A 20,127-nucleotide genomic window follows, 5' to 3' on the forward strand; every position below is an offset into this window, starting at 1 on the left:
TCAGGTAGGTCTATAACTCGTAGAACTGCATATTATTTTGTATAATTATTATGTTATAGAGTTCTACTTTAATTAACATTGTGTACTTTATATACTATATATAATAATATGCAGTTATGTAAGATATAGTTCCATCTGATTTATGAACAAATGAACAACAAGTGAACAATTTTGTTTTCCTGCTACAAATATATCCCCAAATATCTAAAGATTCATATAACCTAAGTATCACTAAACTATTAAATGAGATAATTCCAAAGTTACACTCTTTATCATGACACCAATTTTCTGTGCACATTTTGCAACGAAATGCCAACACACGTAACTCCACGTATCTGAAAACTTACAGATGTCCAATATTCATAATTCTCAAAATACGAAACGTTCGTATAATGTCTGAAGTATTTAAATGAGGCAGTGGAACACGTCACTCGAAGGTAGCCATGCCAAAACAGGTTTGCATGCGATAGAGTTGAAAAGAGTGACAGACAATTAAGCGTAATTAGTGTATGCGGTTATCTACATGCCTAGTCTAAAGTATGTCAATATGCTCGCGATCATATCGTGCCGTGTTCGTTCCAGATACATTGTCTGTCGGATCTAAACTCATAGCACTGGGAACTGGCTGGTAATTAACAGAATTTCTAATGCACCTGGTAACAATGCGAGGTACTGTTAAGATCGGTAGAAATGCCGCGCATAAACAGTCGCACCTGTAATACAATACTCGCTCGATTGTTCACGGGAAACTTGCATCAATTCCCGTTTCAACTGGCTCGTTGCTGAGTCAAGATGAACCTTTATTGTTCCTCTGACTTCGTGGCAGGTTCTCAAACAACTCTCCTTATTTGTAGATTTAGGTGGATAAATAAGTGGCAACGGTTGTTTCTTTTTTATATATCAAATGATTGTAGTCGGACCGAACACTTTATAAGTTCATTAGCGAATCAGGGGATGTCTAATAGAGCTAGGATTGATTTTTATAGGAACTGATTTATGCTAAATTATTTGCAGAATAAGAAAAAATTGTGTCCCTAAATTAATAAGAATTAGTTTCTTTGCTTTTGATTATCGTAAACGTTTCAATACGAGTCGAAACATCACTAATAAACTGCTTCCAATCAAGACTGAATTAATTGGTTTTTATTTACTTTCACACAAACATGTTTCCTTTGCAGTGTACTATTTTTCCCCTTTCTCTTTATATCGAAACATTTTATTTCTTCATTATATTTCACTAAAAAGAACTCGGAGGAAAAATATATTTATAGTAAAACTTATTCTCGATTCAATTTAAATTTTCTTCCACGTAATTTTCTACTTTACGAGCAATTTACTATTGGTAACTAAATACCTTCCTGTAAACAGGCCTTAATGCACCATCAGTAGATATTTCAAGTGATCGACAATGATTGATCAAGCGCAAACTGATTCATCGTGTTACCGCAAGCCCCGATTGTCATCAACACTGCGTTGCCATAACATAATAAGTGAGAGGCTGGAACTTGTATCCAGTACTCTGAATGGTGTTTAATGAATTTGGAAAATTATCGTGCGCGTTCCTCGAGCGTTGAATCGAATAACTTTGAAGCACAAAGCTGATGATCATTATTATCGAAATATTGTTTCAGCGATCCTTTTGTCAGAGACGAGAAATATTTCATATTATATCGAACGCTCGCGGTTTCGCGCGAACAACATACGCACCTTTAGGAAATTTATTTAATCATTTGTTTATACGGCAGTCTCTTATATGCGAGAATTATTTAACTACACATGTTATTTGAATACTCATCGAACAACACATCCTTATTTCATCGACGCAATTGAATTTTCAGGAATTAAATACGTATTACGCGAATCAATTGGCATTCATTAACTAGGAAACATCAAGATAATCACAGTAATGAATTCGTGGACTGCGACATCACTGAAAATTGAATTCGAATATCCAATCCATAATTTCGCATAATCCCCTTATCTAATTCTGCTAAAAACAACGAGTGCTGGTCGAAGGTTGAATGAAATATATGTAATAAAATTATTCTCTTTGAATTTGCCCTTTTAGTTTCGATAGCTAGGAAAAAGTATTCTCGAGGCTCTCGATCGTAATTTAATTTGAATTATACGTATAGGTGGAATCTCATTCGATAACACTTTGATCGATTGGAACGAAATTTATGGCATTTAAACGAAATGCAGGTATTTCCCCCGATATTTATTTTGAACGGTCACAGGTCATGTTAGAAAATTCGCCAGCGAAATTTATTGGTCGAAGAATCAAATGGGAGGAATCAAATTTTCGCCGTTTTGACTCATCGCTTCCGAGGTCCTTTTCGGAATAAATATTTCAAAGCATAGAAAATAATTTTGTTTTTTGAAAAAATAAATAAGTTCTTACTTTTTTTTTTAGAAACAAATTCTGCACGGTGTCGTATAGAAAGTTAATTGTGGTGTTAAATGAAATTAAACAGTTGGATAAAGTTAAAAATAAGTTGCCTATGATTATGGAACCTCCAACAATTACAAGTAAAAACATCGAAAAATGGAGTAGTAAATTACTCCTGAATTATAAATAATTTTTTGGAGTTCACCTAAGGCTGTCTTCATGACAAAGTTATGAATTATGTATAAATAGGGCAAAGAATAATTTCGCAACTCTCTTTTATAAATCGAAAGAAATGATATTTCCGATATCGTTGATTCGAAAATATGTTCGATATTTTCACTTCCGCGGACAGCGAGTAAGAAATAAAAATGACTCGTCCAGCAAAAACAGCGACGGATTTTCAAGTTTTTCCCGCAACTCGGTGAAAGCAAAACTTTAAACAAAATATCGACGAGTTCTGTTTCTGACCAATTTAGTTTGTCAACAACGTTCGTTTTTGTTTCTTCGATTCTTGGCGCATTCCAAACACGAAATCGCAAATCCCGTCCACGGGATTCTATCAGCTGCGTCCACGACCACGGCGTAGAATAACACAGAGAACGGTGGAATAGAGACCAAGGGAACAGGGGCGTTGGGAATCGTGAAACGACTGTGGAGGAAACGCGAGACTCGGATCAGTTACCATAGTGAGTCGTATCGAATTATGAAAAATATTGGAAGAGTGTTCGTACTTGTTTGCAAACAAACATATTTTGATGAATCTTCAGTCTCGCAAAAGTAACATTTATTATTGGTTTTCCTGTTCCTGCTGTGTGTTTTACAAGTTATATTTTATATACAAAAGTGTTATGGTTAACCACGCCAACACATCATAAGATTTGATTACAAAATAAATACTATAGAAAGAAATTTGGGTACAAATGAAACAGATTTTTAAACACAAATATTATGTATATAAAAAATTAAAAAATATATAAAATACTGAGTTATGTTTGAACACTTATTTTTGGTTCGAGTAACATTGTAAAATGGGTTGCTAAAATAATATACAATAAGTATGTACATGTAACGACATACAGTTGTATCATTTGTATATTCTGAATGAAATTTTTAAGTAATGATATGAAACACTATATTAGAGATTCGTAATAAATGTTTCTTGCGCAAGACTGACGAATTATTAAACCTGAGATTACGCGAGGTCATTACCAAACAGAAAGCAACTTACACGTATTGTCTCTCGGTAATTAGAGGTTCATTATCGGCTGCAAACACAGGATCGATAACACAGCACACAACCACGAACGTATTTTGAAACTGGTTGCTCGCGGACAACGATATTGCGTCACTTTTTGCTCGATATTTAATACTTTAAGCCATTTATGATTAGCCAATGCAACTTATTGATCAGAATAATGGATTAATTCAAATTGGTCCTGAATATATTAACTTAAATACATTAACACATATTATTATATGTATAACTGTAACGTGAAAACGACTACTTGTGAATAAAATATTCATGGTTGAATTTCCCAAAAATGTAATATAAATATTAAGTTTATATATTATATATTGTATTTAAAATTATATAAATATGAAATATTATGCATTTGGTGAAACATATCATGAGTGGCTGAATATTCTCTTGAAAATATTATCTAGTATTATAATAAATCTACCTTTTCGAATGCCCTAACTCTTAATGCCTGCCTTTGGCAGGTGATCAAGAGTGTCGCGGAATAAGTCGCTATTTTCGCAGTATCAACGTTGCGAGTTCATTCTTTTCGTTATCCAAGGTCCCTTGTCGGTCGAATCGTCCTATTTTCGCGGCCCGTTGACTCCCAATTTAATGTTGCCCGAGTAAATCGCTCGCGCTTCGACTGCCAGGTAAACACGACCTTCCACGGCTCGATTCATTTGCCATGACGCGTCTGTCGCACGCTTCAGGACGTGACTGATCGCGCACGACGCCCCCCGATCGCGTTATTAACGTGTAACACCTTCGTTGCGTGTTTACCACGTCCTGATTCACCGATAGACTCCATCTAAACCATGACACTTAACCCTTTATTAATTCGTGTAAGTTTCAGATTTCATGCTAATATATCGACATCTAATGAAATAATTTTAATTTCTTCACAAGAGGATGATATGCGTCTTAATTAAATAATATTTCCGATAATCAATAACCATATTAATGACGGTTAACAACACTATCAATCTGAAGAAAAATTCGGTCCGTAGAGAATTAAAGTAATTGTTTCGAGATATAAATCAATATAAAGAATTTTCTATTGCAGTAATTGTTGGTAAAACTTAATTCAATAGCATTAGGAATGATTAAGTAATTTTTAAAAGGAATTCGAAGATTATTAGTCAAATTGACTACCGTGGAAATTCTAGTGTTAAAATAATAACTTCTAAATCTATTTATAAGACGATCGTGCGTCTTTTTGAACGAGCTAATTACTGCTGGATAATTAGATTGGTTCACCTTTAAGCGATACAGCGGTGAAAGTGACGTTAGTGTTGCCAGGATTTGATTTTTACGCGTTCTTAGAGTGTACTTGAAACTATTTAATGAGATCGAACAAATTATTCGAATGGATCGTTAAAGTTAGCTGTTCCTTGCTTAGATACTTCCGTGAGAGTATGAGGTTCGTTATCATGCAATAAATAGTGGTTATACGGCTCTATATAAATATGTTTCGAGAGCTCTAGATCTTTTACTCTTGCCATTGTGTAATCGAGAAATCAATGGGTAATAAAATTCTTATCTAGATATAAATTCTGAATAACGGATAAAAGATAAATAACGCCTTATTATATTTATTATGGTACCGCTATCTGCATCTACACTTCATTAGTCCCATATCAGATAATCGAAGGAAAACAGCGGAGAAGCAAATCAAGCGTAAACACACTGAAAATTCTTTTTCTTTTTTGGTTTTATCAATGAATCTTCTTTTGGTGTATTGTTGAATCAGTAATAACCAGTTATAATAATCTGTTATAATCAGTCTATTAACTCCCTAAACTTCCCAAACAAGAAGCAAATCATAAGTAAACACACAAAAATTTTTTCTCTTTCGCTTCTTTTCTCAATGCGTTTTCTTTTGGTGTGATGTTATAATTGATAATTGTTTCTCGACCCACATAATGTCTATTAACTCCGCAAACATTTATGTATTGTGTATTCGATTTCTCTTAGATTAATGCGAATGACCTTAAATTGTTCTTATGAGAAATAATTTTGTAGCAAAGTTACTGTAAATAGCCCAGCAATTTTATTGAAAGGTACGAGAATCGTGACCCCAAAGCGTGGGTACTCCACCTAAACTTTAGTAGAACTAAAACATTCCTCTTGGGCTCCATGTATATTACTTATTAATGTTCCCTACCCTACTTTCGTAATTTGTAGGCGAAAGTAATTAAAGACGGAATTCAAATTGATGAACACAAACTGCCCACGAAATCCCACTCGTTTGAAATAATTAATTTGCTACTTCTTTCAAGATAAATATTACTCGCTGATTCGCTATTCTGTTTCGCCACGAATTCTCCATAAAGATCAATTACTTTGGTCCGTTATCATAAATTCCCTAAGGTTCGTGCATGAGATCTGTTACGCAATGCACAAGGAGAATTACATGTATTTCTTGAAGCGATTAGGGAGCTGAACCGACAGCTACGTTGTACGTTAAGGTGTGTTTAGGTAATGTTACAGAAACATAAGTTACATAATGTAGCTTCGTGATCTCAGTATTGATAACATTGTACCATGTTTACCTTAAATGACTCCATTTATCAATGATTTCGATGCAAAATATAGTGGAGTTACCGTTTGGAACAATTTTCTTGTCTACAAATAAATTGTTCCTTTCATATGGAAGTGTATTATGCAAATCTAACGGAACAACATTACTGTCATTTTGTTTCAATCACTCCTACGACTTATTCTCAATTTTCTTTTCTAGAAAAGTTACGCGAATACTTCCAAAGGAGCTGCGTATGTCGAACACGATTCGTCTTGGTGTGAGCGTCAGGTAAAGATAAATGAAAAATTATAGAGCGAGTGCCGAAACTCGTATACGATTATCGATCGCCTAATGGATAAATCATTCCGCGAGGACCGAGGCGTGGCCCATCAATTATTTCGTCGGCGAAACAGCGAGCTCGTCGGATCGATGTGAAGCACGTCGACGAAATGGAAACGCCTAAGTGAGTCCCCGTTAGACGTTACGTAAATCGAGTATGTAGATCAAGAAGCCTTTCTTAGGTTCCAAATACCTGTATAAATTCTTGACTCGCTTGTCACGTGGAAATTCAATGAAATTCCCGAGCCACAGACTTCTTGATACCTCGCGTACATTTATGGAAACATGCAAATATCCTTCAGCAAATAAGTAAATAAAAATTAATTGTGAATTTAGGCAATTTTAAAAGAAACATGTTTGTATCGCGAAAAAAAAATTAGTATTATTATTTGACAACTGAATTAAAAAATGTACCCTTGCATTTTTGACATAAACAAGTTAGGACGTCAAGTTAGTGATCGGTATTGTTTCACCAAAAGTATTATAAAAATTGTTTCTCTGAATACATTCTATAACTTAATTCTCATACCTGATTGGACCTCCTATGGTGATTACTGTTCGTAAAATCGAAGAAATTACTCACTTTGCTCGCGCATTTATTATTTATCGAGAAGTTTCGAGTCCTTGCAATTTTGTAATTCCACGAGTCCCGCGCGAATGGTTGTAAGTGAATGGTTTTAAAATCGTTCACTGCATATGCAAATTCGATACACGCCAAGTAGTGTTTGTTAAGCGCGCTGCCTGAATAATGCAAGATTCCATCAATTTATCACTTTCCCTTTATTTAAATGCGTACCGAACGTGCATGCGATCATTTATCGCGACCAAAAAGAAGTACACGGATGAGAATTTATTGCGCTCCTTCGGGGATGTTTTCGTAAATGAAAAGTACCAACGACAGTCAGCGTTTATGTAAATCGTTTACATTTTTCGATGCGAGTTGATCGTTCCACCATGACTCTACGCTGATTGTATATCTAAATATCTACAAATACATCAAGGCCCGTGGCAGTCACGAAACGATATAATGATAAATTTTTCTCGGTAAATGATTATTCGTTTAATATTATTTTCAATTGATTAATGAAGTAATCACGACGAGAATAATTGTTAGGCGATAAACCATCACTGATATTAATCGGTGATCGTAAAATGTAAATGTCCGATCTGTAATCATTTATCAGGTAGTTGCAATTACACAGTGATAGATTTATCCAGTCTCTAATAAATCTAGCGATTTATTTATTTGGAATGCTAGCGGGAGACACGAGATCTCTCGAGATAATTAACTATAATGGGAGTTGATTACTTGATTTTGAGAAAAATGCTTCACGATGTAGGTTTTTCATTATTACATTATTAATTTAACGATCAGTAATTTGTTCGTTTTGCAACAAATAATATAGTATTGAAGAGTATAAACGTCTTGTAATGAGATCTTTACTGACTTTGATTTTCGTTGTATTCTTTCTCGCCATGAGTTCATAAATAATGGCAAACCTAATTTTTATTATAATTCACTTAGTTTTACGCGATGAAAACTGATATGTAAAGATTGAAAACGCTCTAAATATATATTTTTTTATATGGTCTTTTTTTTCGTTGTATCTACTGCTTGGTAATTACCGACGGATTTAAGTGGATTTCTGTTGATTAGTGATAGTATATACTGTCTAAATATATTGTTCAATGAGGACATATCAATATTTAATTAATTTTTTTAAATCTTACAGTAACGAGTACGAGATATTCAATAACATGTAAACATGTATGTCTCTCCGCATACATTCTTCTCTTAAATAAATCACGGAAATTTTAATCAACCCAGAAATTAACACTAACTTACCCCAAATGAACTCCTCAAATTGCTTGTCGGAAAACAAGGACTCGATCGAATTATCGCAATTCGCAATCACTAAATCCTCCACAATGATAAATCACCCACAAGTAACAACGTCTCGAAGAATTTCCATCGAAGCCATTCGTACGAAAATACTCGCGGCTGGGTCGCAAGTATGCGGTAAGAAAGGACGAACGTTCGCATGCTGAGAGGTACAGACAAAAGCATGCCAGGCCAGAAAGGAGCAAGCAAAGACCGCGCATTCCGACGCAAGACGCGACTAAAAAGAAGACAGCGGGAGCAGACAGAGGAGCAAGAGCAAAAAGAAAACCTCTGTTTAATCGAAAAACCAGCGAACCTTCATCGCGTCGGTCACGATCGGTAGCCCTTCAGGGTTGGTACCCTTCCGGCGTGGTGTTGTTCTCCCGGGTACGCGATCGCTTCACTGTCAGACAGAAAAAAAGAGGAAGGGAAGAACGCTACGCCAACCCCATTAGCCACCACCACCGCTTTATACATATACACAAACATGTAAAGGATTTTCCTGAAGGGGACTTTCGTACTCTGTTTTTAATAACAAAATATGCTTGTCAGCATAGTCGAGTGGATAATTGAACATCACCTTCCACGTTTTATTGTAATTGTGTATATTTTCATGTAAGGGGATATGTACCCTATGGTTTCATTTTAAGGGGCTATACACAGTTGCCATAGGTAAAATTCAGGAATTTTTTTTTCAAGATTTAAGTACATATTTCAATCGAAGCATAGAGTAATTGTACAGTACAAGTGTGGAATTTAAGAATTACATTTTTTTGGTTAAGATATATTTAAAAATGGCCAAGATACAGCAAATTTTCAGGAGCATTTTTGTTAAATACTAAATTTAACACTTCTACTGCAAAACTGTTCTTCAAATATGAATTTAAAAAATAATTAAAATATGAGCTTGAAAAACAATTATTGAGTTGTGCCTATGACTATTGTATGGATCCCCTTATAATAAAATCCTGAGAATGTTTCATACCTTTCGTGTTTTATTACAAAATAAAATTCTACATTCCTTTTTGGGAAATCCTTTTCTCGTGCGTGCTTGTGTATAGGCATTTATAGCGAAGCCATCACCACACCCCTTGCTACGCCACCTTAAACAGGATAATTCGGGACAAAGAGGAGGAAATGATGGGGAAAGGGAAAACGAGGACGGTGGTTTCCCCGGGTGTAGAGCACGCCTCCCAAATTACTTGTACGCATGCTAACCCAACGACAATTGCTATTTTCCCTCCACGTCGCTCGATTTTTCGCTTTCTCGAATAATCATCCCCGTTTCCTCAACGTTCATTATGTCGCTGACTTTATTTCCAACGTTTCCGGGGGCATTATACTTTCTTTAGAGCTGCGATTACGCGAGACATTTAGAGCGCATTATGCATTTGATTCTTGGCCAAAGGATACCTATAATAATCGTTGCTAGACGCAATTGGTTGAGAATTTAAGGGTTGCAAATGTAGGGTGCCTTTATCTGATCGCGAAACTTGAAATATTTATTTTGTAACTTTAGAAGTTTTGACATTTCAGGTAAATAATTAATTTATGATGTGTACTTTGTGTTTGATTATTAATTTATAATAATTAAGGAACGAAACTAATTTTTTGTGACTAGACTTTGTCATTTTTAATGTACTGTTAATGGCTTAAATCACTAATTTATTTATAAGATTTAAAAATGATTAATAATAAAAAATATAACAGAAAGGTGCAAAACTCGATATTTTAATGCGAAGTAACAGAAAGGTGTAACATACCACGTTTTATTATTTTGGTCGTGATGAAATACGTATTTTAAAAATCATTTCATAAATCAACGAAGCGCCATTCGATCCGATGCAATATCTTGTCGAAAATAAATTTCATTTAATCATATTAAAATCGACAGAATACCAATGTATTAATTCCATTAAAATCGGCACGATTCCACTGCAAACATTTCGTTCTCGGAATGAAATGAATTTCACTCCGCCTAGGATATTTCCGTGGAAAAACCCATGACGAGAAAAGTTGTTTCCGCTCGCGCTGGAACTAAACCCACACTGGTCATTCCACGCCAAATCGATCACATTTTGCGGTACGTGTCACGGATCTCGTTGAAATTGAAATATGAAACAGTCCACTAGCAGATGGTAACTCGAACTTCGCAAAATGAAAACTTCAGATCGCAAAAACTAATTAACCAAACGATTTGAAATGTTAATCAAATATAAACACATTGTATGTATGTGACCTAACTTTCAGTATTAAATATTAAGATAGGTTTCTTTAATATAGCAATAACCTGTATGAGTAAAACCAATTTAAATTTAACAAAACGATTAATTAAACCGCTACTAACTGTCCTCGACCTACGTCATACTTCAGTCTCAATAATATTCATATCTCCTAATTAAGATTATTTCTTGGAGTAACAAAAACTGCACATATCAACACCCTGTATTTCTTAAATAAATTGACACCCGGCAAAGTGATACTTCCCTCTTAATTTTATTTAGGCCACGACCTTTCTCAATTTCAAAAAAATTCAAATCACTGAAATACACGTAGCTGGTCGAAAAAAAACTGAGGACAGCAAAGCGCCTATAAAAAGAATTGAGAGGCCAACGCCGATTCGTTTAATCGTGCGTCGATCGGTGTCGTCACAAATATTGCGAGACGAACGGCGTTCAGTCGCACTCGACCAGCAGATTACGAGCAGATTCGAGGACCTGCATCAGGGATTACGTCTCTTCGTCTGCACGCGATCGACGAAGTGAAAAATTTCGCTGTGAGTCGCGAACGGAAAATCGCGAGGAACGATGTAATTCTCGAAGACGTATCCGATTTACGATCAAAGCCGATTTCGACGGAGCCGCGCGTATTTGTAGAGTAAGCAGAACGAAGGAATACGTATCTCTCTGTTTTTTTTTCTTCTTTATCCTCGACGTTCCATGTTTGAGGATTGAAATTACTTGCTAACGTCTTGCGCTGCTGACAAAGCGTTACCGAGATAAGGTTCGGCAAAGTGTGACAGTAAAAGAAGAAATTGACCTGATCTATAGGTGGAAACGTAAAATAAAAAACTTTTAGTCTCTTCATCTGGAAGTCTAATCAATTTATTCTTTTAATAGTAGTAGTCATAGTCATTCAAGTTCAAAAATAATAAAATTTATAAAAGCCTATAAGTCTATACCAAAGGTATCCCTTTGGTATACAACCTTTTATTATGAATTCGAGAATCATTTACGTTTCAACGCAAGCACCAACAAATACGATCAAATTTGTTAAATTTAAGTTAAATAAAAAATTTTTCGCCTCTTTTTCAGCACTTAACGTCTGTTGAAAAGTTTCCCGAGCATATATTTCTCGATCATACTGCGAGGAAACGCTTTCATCGCGGAATAACAAAATCCCACGGATCTTTCAGACGCTGCTGATGCGTTTGGCGTCGAAAACCGCGAGTCTGAAAACCGTCCGTTCCAAAAACTGAATGGGAGCAATATAAAATGCAAATGTCACTTCCGCTAAACTGCGCGGAGCCTCTTCTTTTAGTGAAAAGGCTGTTAAAAAACTGCCACCGTAGATGTTGCCCGGAAAAAAAAGTTCTAAAAGCTGCGCGACCTACATGACGCATAGTCGTGAAACTTCGACGTTCTCGAGGCAACTTGTTTATTTCCACCGGAAACGTGCAGCTTTTACGTCAACCCCTTAAGAAAGTAACCCTTCGTCTACCTCTTGTCATTTCCGTATTAACCCTCTCTATACCAACTCTTCACTGTACTTGATATCGATTTATTACAAAATATTTTTCTCTAAAAGCCGAAGAAATCGTTTCCCAGTCAAATAATATTAATAATGATACCCACGTAGCCAGCAGAAATTTAATATCATTCTAAATTTATCGAATGATATTTATGTTCTCGTTTGAGAAAATATTACACAATTAATTGTAGAATATTCCCTACCCCCCTTTGGTATGGGGAGGGTTAATTTATTACTCTCCTCTTGGCTGACCAATTTCCCGTACAAGAAGTATGTACATTCGCGAGTTTGAGAGGAAAGATGGAGGAAGATCGGTGCTAATAAGGTGCTTGAGAAAAGTTCAACGACGACCGAGGAAACCGACGCTCTATGCGTCGTCCTCGATCACTGGCGTTCAGAATTTTGGCTCCAAACTTCCACTTATCGATCGGCGTGTCACGACGCTTTATTTATGGACCGAATGTTTCAAGCGACAACGCGAATTCGCTGTAGGAACCCATTTGCAATTATTTCGTATCAAATATTTCGTAGCCTGGATGCAACTGAGTGGGGGTGAGAGGGTCCCAATAGAGGTTTTAAAATTTCAGGAGACTAATTTCAGTCTATGTTCCTAATTTCACTAATCGAGACCAAGCCTTGTTACAAAGGCTTCAAGTTTTCATGTTTGTCAACATGTGTACTTTCACTGGACATATATTTTCTGTGATAATTTTACATATGCTTTGGATAAATCTTTTTAATCATTTTTATAATTTTGTTAGTCTAGCTAATAATAATAGTGAACATATGTTAATTAATTATTTGATCTGTAACTCTTGGATAAGGTATGGCAATAAAAAAATAGGTATATCAATTTTCTATGTTCTGATTTTGAAAATTGAATTACCTGAAAATCTACATTGTAATCCTATAACCATAATGGAGAATTTCCAAGAATTATTATTACCTGCAACAATTTCCTGTGTATTCAATTTGTAAATTCATCTAATTAAAGTCTAAAAACGATTACCAACGTAAATGAGTACACTTTAATTTCGAAATGATTAAACATTCATCATCTCACCCATAAACTAAATACAATACTTTTTCCAATTTCAATTTAAAAATAAATCTTTCAACAAAGCATTAACTTTGTATTCACTACTCTCTAACATTAATTCTTCCACCAATAACTCCAACTTTATCAACGAGTTAGAATAACACTACTGACCTGTGAACTTTACAAACAGAATCTTGTTTTGAAAATCGAAACTAGGTTAAAAAAAGTTTCTTGGCCACTTTTGAATATTAACAAACGAATTTCGACTGAAAATTATTTTGGACTCCATAGAACTAGCCTTTTTTTTCACACGCGAGATATTTTGCATTCTCACTGACCTTTCGTACACAGGATATTTGTAGGATTGAGTTCCTTTTTTAAATGTTTTTTTTTTTCTTTTTTATGAACTATTTGGTTATTAAGAAGAAACAATTCTATTTGTGCAATCAGTGGAAATTACATGACGCGTCGCAGAGTCCCCCAGGGTCGAGGGTTAATTTTTTAATTAATTTTAACGCGTATCGAAACTCCCAAGACGATCATGAAAAAAACATAGTCCCAACCATGGGAGGTTTGAGAAATAAATCACTGAAACGACTGAGGAAAACGCTGATAATTACACGATATAAAATCGTTCGACGCATAAACACGGTTGGGAAGAGCAGCTTTAAAGGGGGAGGATTTTCCCCCAAGGATACAAATGAAAATGCGTAAGCATTTGCATCCCCGAGGGGGATCGCTATCTGCCAGGATGTTTTTTAATTAATTTTAATGTGATTTCAAGCCCGTGTTTCTTCTTCACGGTAATAGAGCGTGTCATCGCTTTGAAAGCTCCAGAGAAGAAAATGTAGAAAAATTCGCCGATGGAAAATGCCTAGAGGTTCTCTGATAATATAATTATTATAAAATGTAAACATTTCTTAGTCTTAAAAGTATTTATATTTATTGATACTATCGAAAAGGTTTTTAATTTCATAAACTTTTCAAACTTCAAATGATATTTTCAGATGACATAAATTATTTAATCATTTACAATTGAACAGAGTCGATTAATCGAGCCAATACAATACAATTGAACGAATCTTTGTTGGGTAAATTTTATATTATAAAGATTAAATGTAATAATAATTACAGTAATGCGTAGTCATAGAATTTTAATGAGAAATAAATTCCTTCTGTGATTAATTTACTTAATAAATTAATTTTGCCCACATATTATTGAAACTATTTTCTTAATTGTAAATAGGTAAATAATTTATTACATCTGAAAATGGACTTCCGAAGTGAAAAACGTTTATGTATAAACAAATTCTCTTCTCAATATCGAGAATATAAATATTGTTCTACATATTGAAAAACACAAACGCCACTGTTTTATTTTGTTTCTGATAATAAGTGAATGCTTGTTCTTTTACCTTGTGAATTATAAATTAATTTCCCTTTCGAGCGCGGTACTATAAGCGTTAATGGCGTCTATTGATAAATCACGAGCCTGTAATTGTTTTCAACGGAGCCATCAAAGGCACGACGCATGAATGAGCAAATGTTTAAACGGCATTTGATCACTGTATTCGTCGATGAATACTGTACGTGTTTATTGTATGTATCGCCAGAGACAATAATTTCCATCGCAACGACAAAATCACGAGTGAATCTTCGCTCCTGAATTCTGTGCTGCGTCAAGCAAACTGTTCATCGAATTAAGGGGGTATTCTTCTTTGAACGGTCATATCAATTTATTCCACTGAATTATAATTAAATTGTACTCGTTAACGTGGTCACTAATAATCTCGTAGTTCATGTGGCCTTAAATAATATAATTAAAAAATACAAATTTATTCCACTGGTTAGCATGAAACTTTTAAAATTAAACAAGGGCAGAAATAATGATTTCATTAATAGATGAGTGCTAAATTTGAGTAAAGAATATGGGCAAACAACACTCCTCGAAAAATTCGGTCCATAAATACGTTGCCATAAGGCGCAAGACGTCGTTCGACATGAAATTGATCGAACGGAGTCGATCCTCGCAGTGAATGGACAGATCGATCAGCATGGAAGAAGAGAAGCCAAGTGCAGGGTGCGGGGATCACACTTACAAGACTTACGATCGGCGTGTCTGGTCCTCTTGCGCTCCCTGGGCGTCGTCCTCGTCGCTGGCGTTTTCGTCGCGGTCTTCACCAGCGATTCCAGCAGCTCGTCGTCGCCGTCGGTTAGGTTACCATTGGTGTTCTCGTCGCGGAGCAGTGGACCCAACGAGGTTCGTCCTGGAACACCATACCACCAATATCTAAAATACATGTTTGATTGGGAAGCTTTAAGAAATTATAATTCATGAAGGTAGAATTATACCTCCTTGGTTCTTCGTATTTCTTTACTTTTTGATATTTAATCTAGTCTCGGCTTATAATCGTCTATTCTTTAATTATCTGCCTTGTAATTTTAGAATAAATAAGAAGAAGAAGTAGTAGAAACTAAAAAAAACTAAGGAATGAGATAACCTCTCCTTTCCGCATCTTCAACTAATCTCTTTATATTCTACTATTTACAGTAAATGAAACAGGAATATTCCAAGCACTTTGACACCTTCCAATACTATTTTTCACCGAGCAACAATTGGTCAACGCTAGAAGACCATTTCACCCTTTCATACTCTGAAAGACGAAAGCCTCGAGACGCGAGGGTACCAACGAGTGAATGGCGAGATTCAACTGTTACAAGAATACTTTAGACTAAATACAAAGTATCTGCTTTATCATTAACAATTCCCAAGGCATGCTTTCGCCCTGAGACCCTTCACGCTGCGACGTTCGCTCGGATCACGAGCGGAGGAGCGCGCGAGCCATTCTTCTTTCCCAGCAGCTCTCCCAGCTAACTATTCGCGGAACAGTCTCTTCCCCTCCCCAGTCCGCAGGGTGGAAACTTCGAAACCGTCAAAAGCACGGGGAGTTCCTTTGAGAGCTTCTTTGAAACTCGGCTGAAAGAAGCTTCCATTGGCGGTCTCACCGGCTGTGTAAATCCGATACGAACGTGTACGAGGAAGGGCACACGAAGGACCATGAAAGCTGGCGAGGGAGGAGGCGAGGAGCGAGTGTCGGAATTTCCATGGACGACGAAAAAGAAGAAGGGAAGTTTCCCGACGCGGTCAACCTAGTTAGTTTCTGAATGTCGCCGACTACTGGGCTTCTAGCTCCAGGTGGGAGCTGGACACGTTAAGGGGTTGTTTCTCTATTTCGGATCGGAAATGGATTCTTTTTTTTTTATATTCTTGTTGTTGGAGACCTTCAAAATATTTGTATCCAATTCTATTAAACAATTTCAGCATTGCATAAGGTAAATCTGTTTGTATAATGAACTGTTTTATCGAACTACAAAAAGTATGAATTGTATGAAGAAATCGACAAACAAGTTTAATAAACCCCCATTTTGTCAATTTTCTGTCAATATTTTTTTCCCTGGTGCACGCTATAACTATTTTACCTGTCGTACTGTGAAATATTTTATGTAACTTCGATACAAATTGATCAGGACCAATGAAAATTTATTACAATCTTCTATATACATGTACAAATAAACGTGGCAAATTTCAAATTTTTCCGTCAATTACATTGGCTGCCAAAAATTCATGAAGATTGCTTTTGGAACTGGTGATAGATTAGAGAGAAACCCCTTAATATTCCAATAACGCGTAATAATAAAAATATAACACCTGTCTGGATAAATAGTTTGTTTAATAAGGAATCGAAAAGTCCTTTACCATTTTCAAATTCGATCATTCGTTAATGAGATAGAAGCAATCCAAGTTCACTATTGACTAGGGCCTTTCGTCCCCGAGTTGATTGACCCAGAGGCTGCGCTCGCGCTCACCGCACGTGATCATACGCTCGCGCGCTCTCCGCACGTGACTCTGCTCTCGCGCGCGCTTCGCGTGACCTTGCGCTCGCGTGTGCTACGCCAGGCCATGTGTTCGGATTCGCAAAACTTTAAAAATTCGTATCTCCGTAACGGAGCGTCGGATCGAAAAACGGAAAGGACTTTTCGGTTCGTATTGGCACCAGGTATTCACCTTTGAGGAGTATCCTACAATTTTAATAAAAACCTGCGCGTGAGCACGCTCGATGTAGCAAGTGCTTGCACGTGGAGAATGTTTAAAAATTCGTATCTTTATAACGAAGGGTCGGATTAAAAAATGGAAAAGGACTTTTTGATTCCTGTGTGTTAGTACTAAGTATTCAGCTTCATGAAGCGTTCTAGACTTTACTATCAACCCGCATACAGGATGTTCTTTCAAAAATTAGAGGAGTACTTGTTCCGAGGCACTTTTTATGATTTTTTTTTTGCAGCCAAAGAAATTGACGTAAATTCTTGAAACTTAGTACGTATATTTATACGTATGTATATAAGATTCTACTCAATTTACAAACGTCCTGTTCAATCTGTTTTGAAGTTAGATATTATACTGCAAAAGAATTATGAAAATTGAGCAAGTTGACAAAGAAAATGATATATGACGTGATTAAATATTGTGGTTAGGCTATCTGAAGCCATCCTGAAAGCTCTCCCAAATAACGTAATAATTATAATTTCTCACTATTACGATAAAACTGAAAATTACTTTAAATAAATAAAATAACTCTAAATAAAGCCCTATGATAAAATAAAATTCTACGTCTAAGTATTATATTTTACCAAACCTATTGTATCAAATAAACTATTTTCTTTCCATATCACCGCACAAATTATGTTTGTTATGCCAAAACAACATAAACAACTTACTATATACCATCTGAAATACTATTATATCCAGCTCTGTATTCTACTACAGTTGAAACAGTTATACTTTAGAGATCTCCTGACTTCTTGGTCTTCCTAGAGTTAAACGAAGAAAAAAGGAGAAGGAAGAAGGTATCTTAAAGGACCATCCCATCCCCGGTTTTATTCTCAGCAATCTCGACACAAATACAACCCTCTCAAGGAAGCCACGGATATGAATGCAATAACCGACCGGAAGATACCCGGGACGAGGAGAATCTACCGCGACAAATCGTGATCCTCGGAAGGGAGGGGGTTGCCGTGGAAGGATCCGAAGGTCGTCCCCAGGTGTTCGTGGAAGGGTAGAAGGGATCGCCGCACGGAGTCGTGGCACCGTCACGACTTAGCCGGAGCGTTTAGGTATTTTATAGAGGAGCATACACGGGAATAAAAGGGAGAAAAGTTATGATGGCTGCAGCCACGGTAATGCACGAGGACCTGGGAAGTTTACGAGGTATAAAGGAGGGTCAGCTTCGCCCTCCTTCTGCCCTTTTATACGTCCGTCCGGCAAGAGTAAGAATAAAAATTCCGACGTTGGCTCTCGGGAAAAAAGAGGACTCGCGGTTACAGTTCGTGGCGATATCGCGTGACCCCGACGATATCAGTTTCGCCCATTGTCCGCCTGTTACGGCAAAGTGCCTGCGATCATCGCTCGACTTACCGAATGATAGCTAATTCCGAGGATGGAACGAGGAAAGTCACCGTTAACACTCGAGAATGGTCCAGGGATCGGAGATTGTTCCTTTAGGGTACCAAATTTGAATAATATTCAACCCTTTTAGTGCCGAACAACGATATATCGTTGTATAATTAAAGTCTCTTCAAGATGAATTTAAAATCTAATACTCTTGTAATGTACTATTAGATGAAAAGTTAAATAAACAAGAGTTAGATAGTGTATACAAGTCTATGAGCAGACACAGTGTGCTCGTACATAATCACGAGTGGAATGTGTCGGTATATAGTCAGACTGACATCAAAGCCGAATGTAATTAGTAGTAAATGTAAATGAATAACCGTATAAAAATCCCTTTTTGTATAAATAACGTGAATTGCAGGTTCATACAATAATAAACGAAGAACAGTCATTAAAATAGCAAAGTAAAAGCTTGTAGGTAATTATTTAAATTATTTTCCTGTACTTTCTGAATAAGCAGGCAATAAAGTTCAGCTACAACGTTCCTGGAATTAATATCATGCAATCTAAAATAACGTAGAAGAAATACCTTCGTATTTTAACGATGTTCTTAGTGTACCTCGAGAGAGCCATCATATTACAGCATTATTTTATTTCCTGTTAGATACTCTTTTCTATTGTACGAGCGTTTCAGTAAATGCAGACTCAAGTAAAAAGCGTCGGTGCTTTCATTCCGCCCTCTGCGTACAGTGAACTTTCGACGAGGCTAATTAATCATTACTTATTCTATCTTTTTATGAAATATTCCTCAGAATTTTTTACGTACTCCTTCTCGTATTCATTCATATGTGAATGAAAGAATTTGAATAAAAAGTGCTTCGAATCTACGAGAAATGTTCGTGGCTCTGTCCATTCTATTACAATTTTTTTTCCTTTGTAAATTAATTATAAATTCTTTCTTTTTTATAAATTTAAAAATGAATAATATACAAAATGTCAACAAATTGATAAAGAATTTAAAGACTGTGGTATAGACTAGAATTTGCACGTCGATGTATACTATTGTAAGTATCCCTGTAATAATTAAAATTCATGGATACATTGTAATTTTTTCAATAAATTACATTCATCAGACCTAAAACAGCTTTAGATGACCGTGAAATATTCTTTATACCACAATAAGGCATTAAAAACCGAGGAGGTTAAGCATACAACACAATTCAAGTAGTATGGGTCCGCGCATAGTCAGACACGCGATGTTTACTGCAGCCAACATGTAGTACGCATATCAACGGACGACAAGTCCCATTAGCCTGCCCAAGGGTACAGTATCTAGACTCCTAACAACACATAAATTTCCCAGAAAAGATTAAAATCAGAGATCACAACCTAAATAAAAGATCTCGACAGAGATTCTCCTCAGGATCAAGAAAGAGCACGAGCCCTCCAAGCGAGATCAAGGTTCAAACTCGACTTTCCTGTTTCTCTGATGCGTTCAATAAAAAGAAATCTGGATAT

At 36.1% G+C, this 20,127-nt stretch overlaps 1 protein-coding gene across 2 annotated transcripts in view; it reads right to left on the reverse strand.

Annotated features, from left to right (window-relative positions):
* The window catches only part of LOC128890146 (FH1/FH2 domain-containing protein 3), a 256,606-nt gene that overhangs the window by 3,274 nt on the left and 233,205 nt on the right, over nucleotides 1-20,127 (reverse strand). Inside the window, exons 18-19 of one of the 2 annotated variants that reach the window (XM_054148384.1) lie at nucleotides 15,269-15,427; nucleotides 8,688-8,774 (exon numbers count right to left, since the gene is read on the reverse strand). In XM_054148384.1, coding sequence (XP_054004359.1) covers nucleotides 8,719-8,774; nucleotides 15,269-15,427 — 215 coding nt within the window. In that variant the 3' untranslated portion in view covers nucleotides 8,688-8,718. Of the gene's footprint in view, nucleotides 1-8,687; nucleotides 8,775-15,259; nucleotides 15,428-20,127 lie in introns of both variants that reach the window. The other variant, XM_054148383.1, reaches the window with a different exon arrangement.

The sequence above is a fragment of the Hylaeus anthracinus genome, unplaced genomic scaffold (assembly GCF_026225885.1).
Source record: "Hylaeus anthracinus isolate JK02 unplaced genomic scaffold, UHH_iyHylAnth1.0_haploid 12000, whole genome shotgun sequence".
Taxonomy (NCBI): Eukaryota; Metazoa; Arthropoda; class Insecta; order Hymenoptera; family Colletidae; genus Hylaeus; species Hylaeus anthracinus.